The sequence below is a fragment of the Muscardinus avellanarius genome (genome assembly GCF_963383645.1).
Source record: "Muscardinus avellanarius genome assembly, chromosome: 18".
Taxonomy (NCBI): domain Eukaryota; kingdom Metazoa; phylum Chordata; class Mammalia; order Rodentia; family Gliridae; genus Muscardinus; species Muscardinus avellanarius.
Window position 1 is genome coordinate 20,893,997 of NC_137804.1, and position 21,460 is coordinate 20,915,456.

Here is a 21,460-nt window from a genome sequence, read left to right on the forward strand (position 1 = left end):
CTGTGAAAGTTTCACTCAAGAACTTCCCTATCCAGGTCAGCTTGAAAACAATCACTCTACTTTCCCTCCACTCTTGGCAAATTTGATGTATCTAATTCCTGAGTGCTAGACCTGCTGAGCATGTGGGAGGCTCATTTTCTTGGTGTGGGAGTTTTGCATAAAATGCAAAATTTCATCGCAGTATCAAGTCTTGGGAGGAACGTGAGCAACTGAGAAGAAAAAGAAGCAGGTCTCAGATAAAAAAGAAGCGCTTCCATAAAGCTGCCTGACTCTGGCTCTGGCTTTCTCTTTTTATTTACCTTCGAAGGCCCCCTCCCTTCTCTCTTTTTTTTTTCAACATTGTTCTCCTGGGATAGAGCATCATTGCTGATTTCTTTAGCCAGATGTTTCACAATGGCTTCAGAGTCTACATATGGGCTGTTTTCTCCTTATCTGAAAGACAAGACCAGAGCTCTGGTTTTGAGTTACCTCCCATCTCCTTGTTGCCCTGGAATTTCCCTTCCTTTGTGACAAGTACACTGGTTTGCAGATGGCAGATGGCCGAGAAAACAGTGAGGAAGATTTACTAAATTGTGAATTTATATGGCAGTGCAGAGACATTTAAAAAATGGCCTGAATTTATGAACATTATAGCTCATATGGATTCGATAAAATCATGTCAGGGGTGTATGTGTAGGCTTGGTGAAGCCATTGGAGGCTTTAACTCCTTCCTTCAAGGATGAGTTGGTGATTCCGTGAATTTTGTCATACTCATTACCTGGCTATAGGGAGTCGCTACTAAGTTTGATAAAGGAAGTTTTTTTTTTTTGTTTGTTTTGTTTTGTTTTGTTTTGTTTTTTTTGGTACTGGGACTTGAACCCAGAGGCATTCTTTCTCTGAGCTACACTTCAGCCCTATTTTATCTTTTATTTTGAAACAGGGTCTTGCTAAGTTGCTGAGGCTGGCCACCAACCTGCAATCCTCTTGTCTCAGCTTCTAAAGTACCGAGATTACAGGCATGCACCACCACATGAGTTTGATAAAAAATTTTTTTAAAGACATAGAAAAATTTCTCAAAATATTTTTTGATGGCAAAATGGATATGTAGAGTTTCAGAAAAATAGAGATAAATATGTATAAAAAGATTTTGAAAGCCATCTTTTGGTGATGAGATTATGGATTATTTAAAATTTTTGTGTATTTACCAGTTTTTTTCTAAATATGTATTATTATAGGAAAATTTGGGAAAAAAATTAAAAGACCCTTGTTAAGTACCCATTTCCATCACAAAACTGGGAACTCCCTGAAGGAAATTGTGCTTGTTGTTTTAGTCATCTTTGTTCCCCAAGCCTCTAGCACAGTTGGCATAATTGAAATGGACTATAAATATTTATAGAACTAAAATGAACCTTTGTAGCTTGATGCTATTTTTAAAAAGTTTTATAATTGTGACCAAGTGGCTTAGAAAATTTATGATGACCAGTTTAACTCCAAATCCACCTCTCCACCCTCTTTCCACTTTCCAAAGGAGATTTCATTTAAGATGAGTTTTTCTTAGGTCCTCTTGTGGTTATACCTATATTTTAGACAATACAATTTTATTCCTATTGCTTGACTCATCATTATTAAGACAAATCTAAAAACCTGGTATGAGAGGTAAGAACTCACTAAATTTTCATTCCTCATTTGATAGTTATATTATGTTTAGCTCATCTATTCTAATTTTACGGGGTAAAATTAATATCAAAGATATGCATAAAGAACACAGTACAAATGCTAACTGTATATCTCATTGAGATTTCCCAAAGTGAATTAAGCCTTAGATGAATAAAAACATTTTAACAGCTTTTAAAGGTCTCTCTTGTGTCTCTTTTATAGTCATTAGCCACTTTCCTCATCAAAATTAACCACTACTGTGAATCATATCGCAATAAGTTATGCCTATGTTTGAACTTTCTCTGAACCAAATCATGCAGGATGTACGTTTGTGTCTCATTTTACTGCTGAACATTGAGTTGGTCAGATTCATCTACACAGTTACATGATATCACCATTCATTTATACTCACTGTGCATAGTTTATTATTGAATAAGTTTCCTTCAATTTACTCACTTGTCCTACTAATTGGCATTGTTCTATTAATCATTATTCTATTAACCAAGTTATTCCTGTTTGAGGCTTTTAAAATAATGCTTTCATAGGCATCGATGTCTATGTCTTTCTCTCTCTCCCTCCCCCTCCCTCCCTCTCTCTCTCTCTTTCTCTCTCTCTCTCTCTCTCTATATATATATATATTTTTGTCAATATCCACTAAATTTGAATATACTTCTATCTCTGTGACTCAACAATTCCCCTTCTGAGGGTGTATATTTATATGTTTCCATTGGTTACACCCTCAGAAGGGGAATTGTTGAGTCACAGAGATAGAAGTATATTCAAATTTAGCGGATGTTGACAAAATTATCACACCCATTGACAGACTATTAATAGGATAGGATGGATTAAAGTGTTCAATATCTGCCTAAGCACATAGGCTTCCCAGTGGAAGGGTCAAATGGTGCAACCAATATGGAGAATGGTCTAGTAGCTTCTTAAAAGATGAAATATATGCTGTGTGAATGTATGTCATTGTCAACATCATTTACAATGATGTGAGACTATAATGCACCAATAAAAGCACATTATTTAAAAAAGACAAATATAGTTACCAAATCACCCAATCATTTCACTCCTAGAGGAAATGTATCAATGCAGAACACAGTACTCCAAAGTACAGAAGTATAGCACCTTAGCATGCTGAGTACTTTAAACAAAAAATGATTGGAAAGACCTCAGATACAAGGTCTTTCTGACCTTCCCATTCCCTTCAGTCTCTCTTCTTTTTCCCATGAAGCAAGTTACAGAAACCAGAATACCTCTTCCCCAAAGCAGGTCATAAAAATTAGAACCTCTTTTCTTTAAAGAAAAGCATATAACTTAGAAATTCACCCTCTCCCTTCTCTCCTCTTCTCCTGTGAAGACCCTCAATGAAGAGAAGCCTTGCCCCACACCTAGAAAGGGAAAGGTACACAGAGAGACCAAGAGGTATATGATCAAATCCTTACAGGATTTCCCTCCTCAGTCGATCACCACTGGATCATGCCCTTTTGTCTGGTTACATTACCATATTGCCATCCATTCTTTGTCAAATGTAAGCCTTTCCCCCCAAAACAGTGTTTCGTCGGTCTTTTGACTTTTAGTTTTTATTGCCAGAATTTGGGCAAAACTTATTTCATCACAATATTGAGTCCATCTCTCCTATCATCAACGTTGCAGATCTTTCTATTATTTAAAACCATTTGTACATTTTCTCCAGAGTGGTTTATAGTTTTACATTTCACTTTTCAATTATTTGTTAGGAGGGCAGATGCATACAATTGATTTTTACACATTGATCTTGTCTCCATTAACTTTGCTAAATTCACTTATTAATTTTAATAGTTGTCTGAAGCTTTTAGGATTACTTCTCTGAGTGTTCTCAAAATTCATGTAGATTTGTCTGGGTATAAACTTTTATATTATTTTTCTTAATCATTTTGCTTTATAGTTGTAAATATTTTTCCATATATCAGGGATTTGACAATCTATATAATTATAGATGTTTATACTGAAGTTTTTATAGTACCTTATAAGGGAAATTCAAAATATATAAAAATTAAGATCTGCAAATTGAGAAAATTCTTGGCATTCCCAGCATATTCCTAGATTGGTCTACTTGGTACCTTATTCCCATTTCTCTTCATTCAGCTTCTGGGTACCTTTGCCCTAGATAATTATCTGGGGGGTTAGTAGTGGCTGTTCTCATTTAATCTTTCTGCTGCCTAATTTTGCAGTAACTTTTGCATTTCTATAATTTTTAACTTCATCAGCCTTGCATGGGGACTCCTAATAAGATCCTTTAGCCTTAACTCCATAGTAATATACACATTAAGTTTTCTCCCCTTGTAACAATTTTCATGTATACTTATAAGAGTTAAGTAAATATTATTAATTTTGAGTCTATAATTAAGTGGATATTTTACAAGAATTTTACCAGGACTTAGTGAGTCCTGGCATTTAAACTCAATAAACCTCTTCTGCCTTATATCAGAATCGGAGTATTAATAATCTCCATCTCATGAATGGATAATGAAAATGTGGTCTATACACCAAACGGAGTTTTACTCAGCCATAAAAACCAACAATATTACGTCATTTGCAGGAAAATGAATGGAATTAGAAAACGTTGTGCTAAGTGATCAGGCAGTCTCAGGAAGCCAAGGGTCAAGTATTTTCTCTCATATGTGGAAGCTAGAGAGAAAACAGAAAACAAAAGGGCCTTTATATAATTGAGGAGAGTGAACAGTAGAAGAGTGGAGGAGATGGGGGAGTAGGGAGGAGAAAAGAAGAAACTTTTACAGTCCATAATTATAGATGTTTATACTGAAGTTATTATAGCACCTTAAAAGGGAAGTATAACATATATATATATATATATGTGTGTGTATATATATATATATATATATATATATATATATATATATGTTAAGATCTGCACAACTGAAAGAAACAAACCAAATTGTGCGACGCCCATGAGTGAAGGTATCACTACCATCTTGCTCTTATGTATGGGGAGGGTGGGTAGCAGGGTGGGACCTGAAACAGCGAGACCTGTGCATGTCTGTGTGCATGACATTGGACCTCAGTCTGATGTACAACTAAAACGCACCAATAAAAGTCTAAAGACAATCATTTTAATCTCAAAGAATTGTGAGATGCCATGAACAAAGCTCTCGGTATTGTGAGCTTTTATGATTCTCAAGGTTAGGCAAGAGATTAATGCACTAGGAAATATAAAATATAAAAATGCGGGCACTGTTTCTCCTAGCCCAGAGTAATTTTCACAACAATTCAAAGTTATTTCCCTGCAAACACAAATTAAGGAAGGGTTTAACCAGTAAATTAAAACCACTCAGATGTCATTTGGCACTCACAAGCCAAAGCGCCGCTGAAGTCACCTAAAATTTTAATGCCACTCAGATGAGCGCAAGTGGTTTTGCATCAGGAAATTCATTCAATCAACACTGAACAAAGAACTGACCAAGTGACATGATCAGATTGCTTCCTGTGTCTTTTGCCCTTGTGACCAGTGCTGCTCCAAGCTTCGATGAAGTGCAGAGCAGAGCTTCTGCATAAGCGATGTAGGATCGAAGGGCCGGTCACAATATATTACGTGGATCGTTACAGAAAAAGCCCAATGATCTCACAGATCTTTTAAATGCTAACCTAGTAGGCTTAAGCTTTCTGCTCCCCAGCATTTCGCCAAATTTCCATCAGGAGCAGAAGAAACATTGGCAAATATCAAATAAGTGTAGACTGTGTTTACTTGCAAAGTGCCTGTCATTTTGCTAGGCTGGAAAGATGGGCCATCAAGGAGAGTAGAAATTATATAAGTCATAATATTGGCTATAAAACAGCCTCCACAGGGTCTGGCACACCGAAGCTCTTCAGAAAATGAGAAATCCTGTTCTCTGCTCCCTAGGCGGCCTCTGTTCAACGTCAGCCAAGAGTCTGTTTCACGGCCACGGTCCCCGCATGCCGCTGCAGCAGCTCTGCCATAAACACTGCCTTTCCAAGCAACTCTCCGCTGTTTCTTGCTCCTTCCACACTTCCTAACTGATTTGGTACCTAGCATTTACTGCTTGGTCTTGTTCAAACTCTTTCCACTTATTTCAGCGTGTTCTCCTCCAGACGGCAACCCAAGTTCCTTGAGCAAAGGTTTGGTTCTATACTTGATGTCACTGTGTGCTGGATGACGAACTGCTAAAGTCTCCTTCTGCTTGGTTCACATCTGCCACGTAAGAAGCCTGTATTCACCACCCTCTAGTATAAGGTTCAAAACTCTAAGTGATACTGGAATTAGGCCACCTGAGAGGATACGACAAGCCAGGCATGGTGGCACACACCTGCGTCTTAGTACTTGGGAAGCTGAGACAGGAGGATCGCACATTCAAGACTAACCTAAGCAACTTGGTGAGGTCCTTGGCAACCTTACAAGACCCTGTTTCAAAAACAAAAAAATAGCCGCGCGTGGTGGCGCACGCTTGTAATCCCCGCGCTTGGGAGGCTGAGACAGGAGGATCGTGCAGGTTCGAAGCCAGCCTCAGGTACTTAGTGAGGCTCTCAGCAACTTAGTGAGACCCTGTTTCCAAATAAAATATAAAATGGGTCTGGGAGTAAAACCTGGAGGTAGAAATCCTCTGGGTTCCACCACCAGTACCACCAAAAAATTAAAAAGGTCTGTGGGTGCAGCTCAGAGGTAGAATGGCTTCAGGTCCAATCCTCAGAATAAAAAACAACACAAAACCAAAAACCAGCTGGATGCAATGGCACACGCTTGTACTCCTAATACTTGGGATGCTGAGACAAGAGGATCGTAGGTTCAGCACCAGCCTCAGCTACTTAGTGTGGTCCTCTGTAACTCAGTGAGACTGTGTTTCAAAATAAAAAAATTAAAAAAGGGCTGGACATGTAGCTCGGAGGTTGAATGCTCCGCTCCTGGGTTCAATCCCCAGTACTGGAAAAAAAAAATACACACACACACGAAGAACAAACTTTGAGGGGAAGTTTGATTTAGAAAATATAATAGAATGGAAGCTAAAGAAAAATGCTTACTTAATGCAGACAGTTCCACACCTATTACTATTCCATGACAAAGTCATACAATTCACTGAAGTTTTCTTCTCTGTATTTAAAGAGGGAAGCGTTCAACTGAGCTCAAATTCTGCCTCCTTTACTGGTTGTGTGGCACTGGGAAAGGTACTTTAATTTCTCAAGATTTAGATTAGTTGTTTGAAAAATGGGATGATAACCGTATCGATCCTGTATCGGTTAGGCAGCTCAGAAAAAGAGAAATCACACTGCATATTTCCACAGAGGGGATTTTCATACAGAATCGTGTTTCTGGAATTGGAGAGCTGAGTGAGCCCAAAGGGGACACAGAGGTGACAGGGACATAATAAATCAAGAAGATGTTGCCACCCTTAGAGCTTGGCACACAGAGGGAAGGAGTGGGGTGATCAGACAGATATCCAGAGGAGGAGCTGTGAGGAGCCTCAGTGGCACATGCCTGAAATCTTAGTACTTTGGAGGCTGAGAAAGGAGGATTGCAGATTGGAGTTCAGCCTCAGCAACTTAGTGAGATTGTTTCAAAATCAAAACATAAAAAAGGGCTGGGGCCATAGCTTGGAGGTAAAATGCCCGTGGGTTCAATCCCCAGTACTAAAGAAAAAAAGAAAGCCAGGGCTCTGTCTTGGCGTGCTGGCATCCCCAGTGGACACGGGGACCTGAGGAGATCAAAGTCAACTGGCAAAGAAGAATGAGCCAAACTCCAGCCTCTCAAAGCAAAGTATACAACAGTGGTTTGGGGCTCAGATAAAAAAGTATGATCACAGCCGGGCGTGGTGGCACACGCTTGTAATCCAGCATTTGGGAGGCTGAGACCGGAGGATGGCGGTTCGCGGACAGCCTCAGCTACTTAGTGAGGCCCTCTGCAACTCAGTGAGACCCTGTTTCAAAATAAAGAATAAAAAATAGGGCAGGGGATGTAGCTCGGAGGTCAAATGCCTCTGGGTTCCATCCCCAGACCCGCAAAAAAAAAAAAAAAAAAAAAAAATTACAATCACTTATCTACTTATTAAATGGGATAGTAATAATGCCTCTCTCATAAAGATGCCATGCCAATGATATATGGTGTTGTATTAGGGCAGTTATCACAGAGAGTGGAGCATTAAAGTAACTAGTGGCCGGGTGTGGTGACACGTCTGCAATCCTAGTACTTGGAAGGCTGAGACAGAAAGATTGTAGGCTACTCGAGGATGGGCTCAGTAACTCAGTGAGGCCCTCAGCAACTTAATGAGACCCTATTTCAAAATAAAAAATAAAATAGGGCTGGAGGTATACCTTGGAGGTAGAATGTTCCTGGGTTCCATCTCTAGTATCCCCCCCACCAAAAGTAAATAAATGTTAACTATTTATTGCACTGGCCCTTTTTAATTTCTATTTCTATTTTATGTTTAGATGAATGATCTATCAAATATCCTTAATTTTCTAAACTAATATTAACAAAATTTGACAATACTGACCTGTTTGAGACTATACATCTGAATTTCAGACGTATAACTGTGATTCAGACTCATGAAACTCCCAAACACAGGACGTAAGCGGGATGCTAAGAAAACAAAGCCCCTCGCCCTCACAAAACCAACCATCAGGTGCCTACTGGATTCACTGTCCAGAATATGGAATTCATCAACATCACAGGCTTTCCCCAACTACTTTATCTGTGCAATTAAGATGTTTGTGTCTGATTTCCTGATTAGTGTCTTCAGAATCTTCCAGTGTCGACTAATATGTCACTATTGTGTTTCAAGACAGAGCCCAAGAGGTCCGGGGGACATAGATTCCCCTTCTTGGTGTGATCCTTACCGCCGATCAGCATGGTGCAGATAGAGAAGATCTTCTCCGCATCTGTGTTCGCGGAGACGTTCCCGAAGCCGACGCTGGTGAGGCTGCTGAGGGTGAAGTAGAGGGCTGCGATGTAGGCACTGCGGATGGACGGGCCCCCCAGAGTATTGTTGCCATAGTACGGCGATTCCAGCCTCTTCCCCAGCTCATGAAGCCAACCTGCGATATAAGAAAGAACGCACGTGTAAGACTAAAAAGTAAAGCCCAGCATTCGCCTAGGTGGGGATGAGAAATGAACCGTGAGGGACGGGATCATTTGCTCAGGGAGAAAAAGAAAAGCTAAAAGGCAATTAAAGGCAGGGTATTAGATTGTGTTGCTGTAAAAATATATATCACTTTATGTGTGCTATTCTCTATAATACACTCAGCAGAGAAATAAGCATTTGAGAATGTATTGACGGCCAAAGCCAAACAAGTTATCTGAAATCAAGAAATGAACTGCAGTGATTGAAGCAAGAATGGCTGCTCCTGGCCACAGGGCTGTGCTAGCCCCAGGACACTCATCTCCATTGAAAAGAAAGAAACAAAGTAATCGAGCAGGTATTTAAGAAACTACATAATGGTAAACAACAATAACCACTAGAGTCTAAAGTTCAGATAAGCAAGAGAGGCTACATTTCTAATAATTTTTTTTTGGGGGGGGGACTGGGGATTGAACCAGAAATGTTCTACCTCTGAGCTACACCCCGAGGTCTTTTTATTTATTTATTTATTTATTTATTTATTTATTTATTTATTTATTTATTTTTGGTGGTACTGAGGATGGAACCCAGGGGTCTTCTACCTCCGGGCTACACTCCCAGACTTTTTTTTTAATTTTATTTTATTTGGAAACAGGGTCTCACAAAGTTACTGAGAGCCTCACTGAGTGGCTGAGGCTGGCTTTGAATCTCCGCGATCCTCCTGTCTCAGCCTTCCAAGCGTGGGGATTACAAGTTGCACCACCGCGCCTGGCTCTTTTTCATTTTGAAAGAGGGTCTCACTAAGTTGCTGAGTCTGGGTCTTAAAGCTACAGCCTTCCTGTCTCTGCCTCCCAAGTACTGGGGTTACAGGTATATGCCGATGCTCAGCTGAGAGGGGCTGTAAAACCCCTCTCCTCTCCTCTCCTCTCCTCTCCTCTCCTCTCCTCTCCTCTCCTCTCCTCTCCTCTCCTCTCCTCTCCTCTCCTCTCCTCTCCTCTCCTCTCCTCTCCTCTTCTCTTCTCTCTCTCTCTCTCTCTCTCTCTCTCTCTCTCTCTCTCTCTCTCTCTCTTTTATTCATTTGGGATAATGCCTTATTGTCTTACAGGTCTCAGCTTGTATTACCTTGCTAAGGAAGACTCTCTGTAACCCTATTCTGAATTTAGGGTTGAGGGGGAACTCCCATAAGTAATGAATCCTTATAATAGAACTGCCAATCATTTTGTGATTCTGAAGTACATATGTGTCAAATTTTATCAAATTTAATGCTTTAAATATTTTCAGTTTATTGTATGTTAATTATACTGTCATGAATTATTAAAAGCCATATTAATAAAGATGAGAGAATAGGAAGTATAATAATAGCATTAAGATAATAATGGTATTATCTAGAATATAAACACAACATAAAATTCTTCATTGGCAATATCTGCCCTTTAAGATTTTATATATTAGTAATTCTCTCTCTCTCTCTCTCTCTCTCTCTCTCTCTCTCTATCTCTCTCTTTCTTTATTTCTCTCTGTTATATGTATGAAAGTTTCAGAAGCCTTTTGTTAACGGATATTATCCACCAACCGCCACTTTCTTATGAACATTTCATGGAATGGCTGCCCAGGAAGCGATGAAAAGCCATTACACTTTTTAAAGTCATAATAATACTTTAAAGTTATAGATTCGGCTAGGCAATTAAAATGCAAATTTGAAGTAGCTGAGAATTCCCTGTGACCCAGGAGAAATGCTTAGTCGCAAGTACCCCGTCTGATTCATCATGTGTCCCTGGAGAAGCGAGTCCCAATCTTTAGCTTGCATCAGAAACATATAACGTCCTGTTAAACAGACTGCCAGGCCCCACCGCAGCACCTCCGGTTCAGGGAATGAAGGGGCTGGGGAAAAGGCTGAAGATTTGCCTTGGTGACAAGTTCCTGGGTGATGCCGATACTGCTGCCCCTGCTGGACCAAGCTTGGAAAAAGCATTTTTTTATACGATAGGTGGCTGCAATTGAGAAAACTTTTTTTTTTTTTTTTGTACTGGGGAATGAACCTAGGGCATTTTATCTCTGAGCTATACTTTCAGCCCATTTTACTTTTTATTCTGATGTAGGTCCTCAAGTTGCTGAGGGCCTTGCTGATGCTGGCCTCAAATCTGCCATCCTCCTATCTCAGCTTCTCAAGTATTGGGATTACAGTACTTGTGACACCACACACTCAGCTTGGGGAATCTTTTTGAAAATGTGCTGCTGAGGGTCCCACTCCATGAAGTGAACCAGAATTTTTGATGCCATGTCCTAGGTATGGGTATTTTTTGGAAGCTCCCCTGTAGAATCAAATGTGAAAGAAGGACTACGAACCATTGTATTGTAGAACTGAAACCCGACAGCAGCAGGATTCAGTGAATATTTGGTTTATAAAGTGAAAGCGTTAATAAACATACAAATAGTTCTTACCTTGGTGATAGTATGAGATAATACGACAAGACCGATCCAGACATAAAACAGATGTACACTAGTAAATCTGTATTAGGCTTGTGTACAAAGTATTTTTGATAATAGGAAATCATAATCAAATGCGAGAGTTTTACGTTATAAAAGGTGATTTCTGTTAGTTATGGTCATTCATCTTGTCTAGAAAGACTTGCTGGGAAGAATAAACTCTATATTCAAACACAGATGTCTATCTGGACTCTGCTATTTATATGCTGTGGGAACCACTAGCCTCTTTGAATTTCAGTTTTCATCCTTTTTTTAAAAAATAGCCATTCTGTCTAACTTGTAAAGTTACAGTGATATTACAGGAGACGCCAAAAGAAGAAAATGCCAGCCACTGTTACTGGCAGAGGTGTGGGTCATAATACTTTATGCTCTTTTGTTTGTTACTAAATTGGAACATAGAAGCTCAAAACCCAGTAAGAAAAAAGAACTATGAGCCAGGAGTGTAGTACAATGGAAAAAGGAAGATGGTGACACGGTTCATTTGGTAGAACCTAGCGGTGTTGGGTGATATCTTTTTGGGATTTCTTAATCTATAGATAGAGGAAGGAGAAAATCCAGAAGACAGTAGTTTTTAATATCCATTTGTGAATCTGAAGACATGAATCCTTTTCTTAGAACAATGTGCCTATAGAGACACACACGCACATGATTTTGTACAATTTTCAGGGTATTCTATACTCCCCGATTCTTCATCCAGGCCTGGTCTCAAGATTTAGATGAAAACTCTGTCCTAAGCTGGGCACAGTGGTACATGCAGGCAATGCCAGTACCTGGGAGGCTGAGACGGGAGGATTTCAGGTTCATGGAGAGGCTCAGAAACTTAGTGAGGCCCTTCATGATTTAGTGAGACCCTGTTTCAAAACATAAATAAATAAATAAATAAATAAATAAATAATAAATAAATAAATAAATAAATAAAACAAATAAATAATAGGGCTGGGGGTTCAGCTCAGAAGCAGAATGGCCCTGGGTTCAGTCTTCAATACCACAAACAAATGACTCTGTCCTAGAATTTTAAGCAAGGAGAAAGGGGTGATGATGATAAAATATGATTTGGTAAAACTTTTTATCTCTTATGGGAAAAAGATTTAGTATTAAAGTGATACATGTATATTCATGTTTATAGCAATGCAATTCACAATAGCCAGCTTATGGAACCAGCCTAGGTATCCATCAAGAGGATAATGGAAATTGAGGGAAATACATACAATAGAATATTACTCAGCTGTAAACAACAAAATGATGTCATTTGCAGGAAAATGGATAGAACGAGAGAATATTATGCTAAGTGAGACTGGCCAGTCTCAGAAAGGGAAGGGTTTATGTTTCCTTTCATATGTGGAAGTTAGGGAGAAATTGAGAGACAGGAGGGTCTGTGAATAAAGGAGGAGAAACCCGGTGGAGTGATGCAGGGGACCTGTGGGACAGGGTGGCTGGATGAAGGCAACACTTTAACTGGCGTGACTCATATATATGGAAGTATCCGTGCCCATCTCAGTATCAGGCCCAAGGAAGGAGGGGGATGGAATCCAGGGGGGATGGGACCCAAGGGGAGGGGAAGCTCAGCAAATGGTGTGTACCCGTATGCCCTCATCACTCTGAACTTTATTATGTTATGTGATTACAATGCAACAGTAAAAGTGTATTAAAGAAAGAAAGACAACCTGTCAGAGAAGAATGGAAGAACTATCACAAAAGCAAAACAAAGAGACGCTTCTATGTTATAGTGGATTTATGTGCACTGTCGGGAGAGTCAAGACACGTCGATGAGATCAGGGAGCGGGATGGCGTCTGTATTTATCATCACACGCAGGATGGAGAGTTCTGCAGGGCGGCGCTCTTGCAGGCACTGGACAAACACTCTGGAGTCGGAACAACAGTGGAAGGGTGAGTGGCCAGCGGGCTGGCTATTTTTCAGGAGTCATTCAAGTTATGCTGCAAAAAAGGCGTCGCAGCATCTCCACTTGACAAAGAAGTGATTAAAAGGCTTGTCCCTTTGTCCCATAGTGGCCATGCTGGTCATTCCTGCTAATTAAAGGGACGTCTGAGCAGCTGATAAATGTCACTTTGCCCAGAGAATAAATACTGCATGACCCAATTTTTGTTTTTAGTTGATACAATGAACGGGAAAATAAAAACAGCCCATAATAAAGCCGTTGCTTCCTCTCAACTGGATCAAATCAGACCAGGAATGTACAACTGGACCCATTTTTAAAATCTTCAATTAAACTAAAGTATTTCTTAGCTTATGGAACTCACAAGTTTTCTCAAAAAATGAGAACAAAGTCAGCCAATACATTTGCTTAAAAGTCTTAATTTGGACAAAACCAAACCATGTAAGTATTCTCTGAATCAAATTGGTTTTCATGTTATACAATTTCCTTAATAAGATAAAATAAAAGTTTATGTTAGGTCGCACAGATTATATGCTCACTGGATGCCGATTCATTTACAGATATGTGAGACTGTGTTTCAGAAGTGGTTCCCCCGGAGCCACACACATGAACAACAGACCTACTTTTTGTTCGACTTTGTCTCTTTTCTCTCTAGCCAACTGTTCTGTCTATTTTTGAAAATATCTTTTTTTTCTTTTTTCTTCTTTTTTAAAGGGTTGCTACTAAATTGTGTTACAGTTGAGAGAGCAGAAGCAATAATGATTATGAACATACACACACACACACACACACACACACACACACACACACACATGCACGGGTAACTCAGAAGATAACACCCACAAATCCGGGGATTGGCTACGTGGGCTAAATAAAACTTGCTCACAGAACAGCTCATCCAAAATGAAAGCACATGTCCCACTGTAACAAGACAACATGTCCCTATACTGTACAGAAGAAGCAATTTTACCAATTTGGACTCTGGTCTTTTTTTATGCCAGAGAAACTCATGTCCCTAAAGGAGGGGACGTCCTAGAACAGTCTGTCTGCTTCTGCTCGTTTTCTTTTTCTACAGAACATTCTGAAGGGAAAAGCATACACAACATGAAGCGGACTCTGAATAAACTCAACATACTGCCAGATGTCAACAACAAGAGGAGTCAGAAAATAATGCCGGCTGACCTAACACAGATAGACTGGGCTGGACAATGAGACAGAGGAGATTTGTGAAAGACATAGGAACCGGTCTCTGAGATAGAATGACTCTTAAAGACCATACCTAGAGAGGCATATACTTCTCATGATAATTCAACCTATGTATTTATTATTGCAAGCTTACTATGGGCCCAGTATTTTGCTTAAATACATATATGTGAGGAGGGGCCTATCGGGGATTGAACCCAGGAGTGTTATACTTCTGAACCACCCTCAGTGTTAGTTTTATTTTTTTATTTTTATTTTTTCGGTATTAGGGATAGAACTCAAAAGCATTCTACATCCGAGCTACTCCCCCAGACCTCTTTTTTATTCATTTTTCTTTTCTTTTTTTTGTGGGGGGGGGTCTCTGGGGATAGAACGCAGAGGCATTTGACGTCCAAGCTACAGCCCCTGGCCTATTTTTTATTATTTTATTTTGAAACCGGGTCTTACTGAGTTGCAGAAGGCCTCACTAAGTAGCTGAGGCTGGTCGCTAACCACGAGCCTCTGGTCTCAGTCTCCCGAATGCTGGGGTTACAAGTGGGCACCACCATGCCCGGCTTATTCTTTGTTTTTTGAAGCAGGGTATCACTAAGTTGCAAAGGGCCTCACTGAGTTGCTGAGACTGTCCTCAAACCCATAATTCTCTTATCTCTGCCTCCCAAGTACTGAGATTACAGGCATGAGCCACCATGCCCCACATAAATACATGTATTTAATTCTAAGAAGACATGTCTTTAGGTTTTCTTCAAAAATAGTCTTACTTTTACTATTTATATGTGTGCATTCACAATTTGTACAGATGTGACATGTTTCATAGAAGAGACGTGTTCCTGAAAACTCTGATTTAAATTAGCAGTTGAAAAATTAGCAGATATCTTAGACTAGAAATAAGAGTATGTTGTTTAAGGAAAACCCATGATGAATCTCTTTGGTTATACAAAATACTTCAGTAATATGAAAACACCCAATAAAATACAAGCTTGTGAAATCAGATTCAGATATATGCTTATATATGTGTGTGTGTGTGATAGAAAGGAGAGAATTAGCAAATCGTCATTCTTATAATTCAAAATGGTGCTCCATTTATAAATAAACCATGTTGTAATAGAAGTTATCTAAAAGCAAGAATGGAGCCCAGGTTAGGGTTTTCTTTTTAGGAGACTAGAACATGGACAGGACTTGCTGAGACAGGAGGATGGCAGGCTTGAGACCAGCCTCAGCAACTCTGTGATGACCTCAGCAACTAAGTGAGATCCTCTTTAAAAATAAAATAAAATAAGTGCCGGGCGTGGTGGCGCACGCTTGTAATCCCCGCGCTTGGGAGGCGGAGATAGGAGGATCGCGTAGGTTCGAAGCCAGCCGCGCTGGCATAAGAGACCCTGTTTCAAAAATATAAAAATAGGTCTGGGAGTGTAGCCCGGAGGAAGAAGGGCTTCCAGGAACCCCAGTACCACCAAAAAAATAAAATAAATAAATAAATAAAAAAAAAAATAAAAATAAAATAAAATGGTGCTGAGGGTGTTGCATAGTGGTAGAATGTTCCTGGCTTTAACCCCAGTACCACAAAAATAAAACAAACAACCACAACAAAAAAACCCTAAAAACAAAAAAAAAGAAAACAACTAGGTTAGCAACAGTTGTATGTTACTGAGTGCTACCTGGGCTTCAGACTCTGCCTGGGTGGTACATCTCCCATGTCATTTAAACGCCAACTATATAAAATAGGTACAATTACCATTCGCATTTCATTAATGGCCACAGTAACCTAGGAATTATATCTGTATTCAAAGGATAAAGAAACTAAGGTTCGGAGAAATTAAATAGCTTGTGCAAGTAGCAGGGCCAAGATTTTAGCCCCAATCTATCTGCTGCTTGGCCCAACCAACACCTTTAAAAAAACGCCAGGAAAGGTGCACGAAACTGAGAAGGTAGACAAAGAAATACGCATAATCAGGCAAATTGGCAACTGGAGCTTTACTGCCATGAGGCAAGGTGTGGGATCCACGTAGAATACACAGCCCTGTTAGCACTGGGAATAGCCAGCCACTGTCCACTGTCATTAGTAGCAGTCTGTTTTGGGAGCTTTAATTCTGCATCAGTGCTTAGCGTGCCAGCAGAGGAGCCTCTTCAGCTTGGAGAATGCTTCAGGCCACTGGGTGCAGAGCCCAGGGATGGAAAGCACGCAGGTTGAGGGGCCGGGACGGAGTGCCAACCCTTACTGAATACCAAGCTCTTTGCTAACCTTCCACAGGACATCATTTTTCTCGGCTCTTACAATAACACTGCCCTCTGTGTCCAGCCCCCTGCCCCAGATAGATCCTAACAGACAAGTTGAGTGATTGTTTCTGTTTTTGTAAGTTAATATTAGATCCGAGGTGGAAATCCTTAACTTTCTAACTTGTTCTTTCTGTTATGCTACATAAAGTCGTAAGCATTTTATTTTACTTTTTCCCCTAGTGGCCTTCTGAGCACATTTTGAATCTTGTTATTTCCAGCTTTATTGGGTTATAATTGACAGATAAAATTGTGTATATTTATGTTGTGCGACATGATGTTTTGTTATATGCGTATGCTGGAAATGATCACATAATGAGGCTCATTAACACATCAATCAACTCAGACTCGTTTTGTGATGAGAACATTTAAGATCTACTGTTTTAGCAATTTTGGAGGGGTACTGGAGATTGAACCTAGGGGCATTCTACTTCTAAGCTAAACCATCAGCCCTCTTTTATTATTATTATTATTATTATTATTAATTATTATTATTTGCAGGTCTGGAGATGGAACCCAGAGGCATTCAACCTCCAAGCTACATCCCCTGCCCTATTTTTCATTCTTTATTTTGAAACAGGGTCTCACTAAGCTGCGGAGGGCTTCACTAAGTAGCTGAGGCTGTCTGCGAACCGCGATCCTCCCATCTGAGCCTCCCGAATGCTGGGATTACAAACTGCTGGGATTACAAGCGTGAGCCACCACGCCTGGCTTATTTTTAAAAATTTGAAATAGGGTCTACTAAGTTGCTTAGGGTCTCTTTAAATTTGCTGGGTCTGGATTTGAACCTACAATCCTCTTTTCTCAGCCTCCCAATTACTAAGATTACAGGCATGCACCATTGTGCCCAGCAGCAATTTTTAAATTTATAACGTGTGTACATTATTGACACTATTATTATTAACTATATAGTTTATGTTATTACGAACTATGTGGAGTATGTACACACACTACAACTTTGTTGCTGTGGAAAATCACTATGCCGTACAAGGGATGATTTTGAATGATCACTGCAGTGTATTGAAATCATTACTAAGTAAATTTGCATTTTCAGTGCTCGATTTTACTTAGAGTGGGAGAATGGACACCCAAAAAAGCACGATGTCATATAATAGAAATGGATGGTTGACCCAAAAAGAATCTACAATCCAGACACAGCATGCCATGGCCTTTAGAATATGAATGTTCCTTTAACAGTGATCAAGAGCTTTCAAAGGCAATTTCCAAGCACGGAATTATAGTAGCATTGCTAATATTGGCTTCCCCTCTGTGTTTCATTCAGAAGACCCACTACATCCTCTTGGACTTCATTAGGATAAGAGGTGGCGAAGTACTATGCTTCTTGTGACTCCTACGACAGTGGGTGCTGCCTGAGAAGGCAGAACGTGGGCACAACATGAGAGCCTCTCTGCTCTCCTCCACCTTCTTAGCAAGGGGCTGAAACGTGGTCCTGTCCAGTGGCAGAGGTGATGGAGAGATGTGTGAGGGTAAGTGTCAGGAGTCTGAGTGTGTGTGTGATTTTAGAAGTGTGTGTGTGTGTGTGTGTGTGTGTGTGTGTTGATAACTCAAGTCCAAAGCATTTGTGAGATACTGTATTTATATGTATAAATACTTAATATAAATAAATACCAGATAAAAACTTGGAAATTTATCTTCATTGTCTCCTAACATACCTCTAGCCAGTAGCATTGTTAAGAAATGTCATCGATAAACATATTTGTCACTGTTCTTCAAGGTTCACCTAATGCCCATCACTACAATATTTCATCTTTGTCTTTCTGCTTCAAACAAATTTTTTTTTGTAAATAACTTTCCTTTACAGCTCAAAAATTGAAAGACTATGGAAAGTCCCTGTCTATCTTATGCTTTTCACTCATATCCCACCAATTTTAATATCTTAACACTACTATTATACACTGTCAAAACAATGAAAGCAACACTGACACATTAGCACTTTTTATATTTTAACTTAAGAAATAGAGTTAAGGAGGTCACAGACGGAGCCCTCAAAACTCCGCCCATTGCCCATCCCCTGAGATGTGACCAAGGATATGCTGGAAGGCCACAACATCGCAGTGACATCTGATATGATTTGTTGATTCCACTAAGGAGAAAACATCAGAAAATTGGCGATCTCAATCTGATAGGCAAGCAGTCACTGCTCGGGTGTTCCCCTATCTCATACTTTGATTCTCATAAACCAAGAGTGTCTTCCACTTCCAAAGTAGCATAATCTACCCTGGAGGTAAAAGACTGAAGCAAAAACAATTGAACATACCTGGGCGTGGTGGCGCACGCTTGTAATCTCAGCATTCGGGAGGTTGAGACAGGAGGATCGCGGTTCTCGGACAGCCTCAGCTACTTAGTGAGGACCTCCATAACTTAGTGAGACCCTGTTTCAAAATAAAGAATAAAAAATAGGGCAGGGGGTATAGCTAGAAGGTAGAATGCCCCTGGGCTCTATCCCTAGACCCACACACAAAAAAATTGAACATAAAGTATAATGGACTCTTGGTATCCTATTCTTGGTTTTACTACTAATTAAACGGCTCTGTGATTTTTCTTTTTCTTTTTTTTTTTTTTGGTGGCACTGGGGTTCCTGGAAGCCCTTCTACCTCTGGGCTACACTCCCAGACCTAATTTTTATTTTTGGAAACAGGGTCTCTTAAGCCAGCGCTGCTGGTTTTGAACCTGCGCGATCCTCCCGTCTCTGCCTCCCAAGCGCGGGGATTACAAGCGTGCGCCACCACGCCCGGCAGCTCTGTGATTCTTTATGCATCTGTTAACTGTTTTGATCGTCTATTTCTCAAACTTGAATGTGAATGGATTGAATTGAGGAATCAGTACGTGCTTATGCTAAAACCTGTCCAGAGCGTATGAGTTCTCTAAAGTTTAAATCTTAATAGTACAAGAGAAAAGTTCTAAGGGAGTGACTACCAAGCTATAGCATTTCACTTAGCAGTGATTAATTTAAAGCTTAAACTGCCCCCACTAGACCATCATCACATGCACTAAAACTAGAACAATAACTAGAAAGAATGAAAAACGTGGAACAATCTGACACCGCAGTTGAGCAGCGACTGTAGTTGTCTGATTGGTCCTAGGAAGAAGCAGAGCAGGCCATCTGTTTGCAGCTAACTAGGACACTTCTAAATGCCTCTCAAATCTCAACTAAAAATAGAGAAAATTGTAACAAAGATTAGGCTCATGGTTAAATTGGCAGTACATAAACTATGAACTGTTTGCGTTTACTCTTCTTACATAAAATACTTGCAATTCACAATGCTTTCAGATCCGTGCCCTAGTCTGGGCATTTCTTCCATGTATAATTGCTGTCCTGTTTCTCTTGTGGCTTAAATGAGTTTCTGGGCCATACATTTATGCCTGGTGCCCAAGCCCAGAGTATCATTTACAAAGATAACCTTTTGGTCAATAAGAAAATCTTAATCCAAAGTACTCATCACTTGTCCCTGTATCAGGACAAAAACCTGTTTTAGGAAGACAGTTTGGAAAAGACATCGTTGAATTCAGCTAGGCCATTTTATTATCCACATGCTAAAGTAGGTTGATTATCGACCCTAAACTTCCTTTTTGACTTCTCTTTTCTCTCCAAGATGGGTCAAAACTCAAGAAGAAAACTGCAGAGACATGTCTCAAATTTGCAAACCACTTCTCATCATCCACTGTGTGAAGAGTCCTCAGGAGAATGGGAATTAACTAACCATGTGACCCAGCTATATCACTTCTGGGTACCTACCCAAGGGAATTAAAAACTATGTGGACTTAAGATAGCTTTCATTATTGAAAACCTAGACAGTGCCGGGCGTGGTGGCGCACGCTTGCAATCCCAGCATTTGGGAGGCTGAGACTGGAGGATTGCACTTCACAGTCTCAGCTACTTTGTACATCTTAATGGGGTACAAGATGGTAGAGGCATACATGCACACACTACCCAATTAGCCCTTACCCAATTCCCACCCCATTTCCTCCCCCTTCCTCCCTTCTCATGTTTTGCTTGGTGATTGACTTGATATGTTTGTGAATGTACATTAGGGAATTTCCCCCTCCATTAGGTCAAATTTCTTGCAAGTCTAAGAGCTAAGCATTACAATCTGAAATGTCAATATTAGAATATTGCTACTTAAGAAGGTTAAACCAAAATATGACAAAGGGTAGATATCTGGTGGGGAAAAGGACTTATTTTTTGTGTGCTTGTTTGTTGTACTGGAGGTTGAACCCAGGGGCATTCTGTCTCCAAGCTACACCCTCCAGGGCTTATTATTATTATTGTGTCTTTAAATGGGATCTTGCCAGGTTGCTGAGAGTCCTGCTATATTGCCAAGGCTCTACTCAAACCTGTGATCCTCTTGTTTCAGTTCCCAAGTACTCAGGTTTTAGGGGTGCACCACCATGCCCAGTTAAGAACCAAGTTTTGAATATGGGTCGTTCTGAATTGAAACTCATTATACTCTTTGGTATGCTACTGTCTGATCCTTCTGATTAGTGATTTTGATATGAACTCCCAATTGATTTGATCTCTTTCTCAAAAATGGCTACCCTAAACCGGGTGTGGTGGCGCACGCCTGTAATCCCAGCATTTGGGAGGCTGAGACCTGGAAGATCGCGGTTTGCAGACAGCCTCAGCTACTTAGTGAGGCCCTCTGCAACTCAGTGAGACCCAGTTTCAAAATAAAGAATAAAAAAATAGGGCAGGGGGTGTAGCTTGGAGGTCAAATACCCCTGGGTTTGATCCCCAGGCCCCCCCAAAAAATGGCTACCCTAGTGGATTTTTCCCTGTAACTGATCTTTTTTCCACCTGCACATGACAAATTTTCACTTCTTCTTTCTGCTTACTGGTATCACTATCTAAGATGTATGATCTGTGGGTCTTGTGTGATT

At 40.2% G+C, this 21,460-nt stretch overlaps 1 protein-coding gene across 1 annotated transcript in view; it reads right to left on the reverse strand.

The window, feature by feature from the left end:
• KCNH8 (potassium voltage-gated channel subfamily H member 8) overlaps positions 1-21,460 on the reverse strand; it is a gene marked incomplete at both ends in the record, with an annotated part of 371,332 nt that overhangs the window by 76,936 nt on the left and 272,936 nt on the right. Inside the window, one exon of the mRNA XM_080715733.1 lies at positions 8,485-8,682. Coding sequence (XP_080571859.1) covers positions 8,485-8,682 — 198 coding nt within the window. The remainder of the gene's footprint in view (positions 1-8,484; positions 8,683-21,460) is intronic.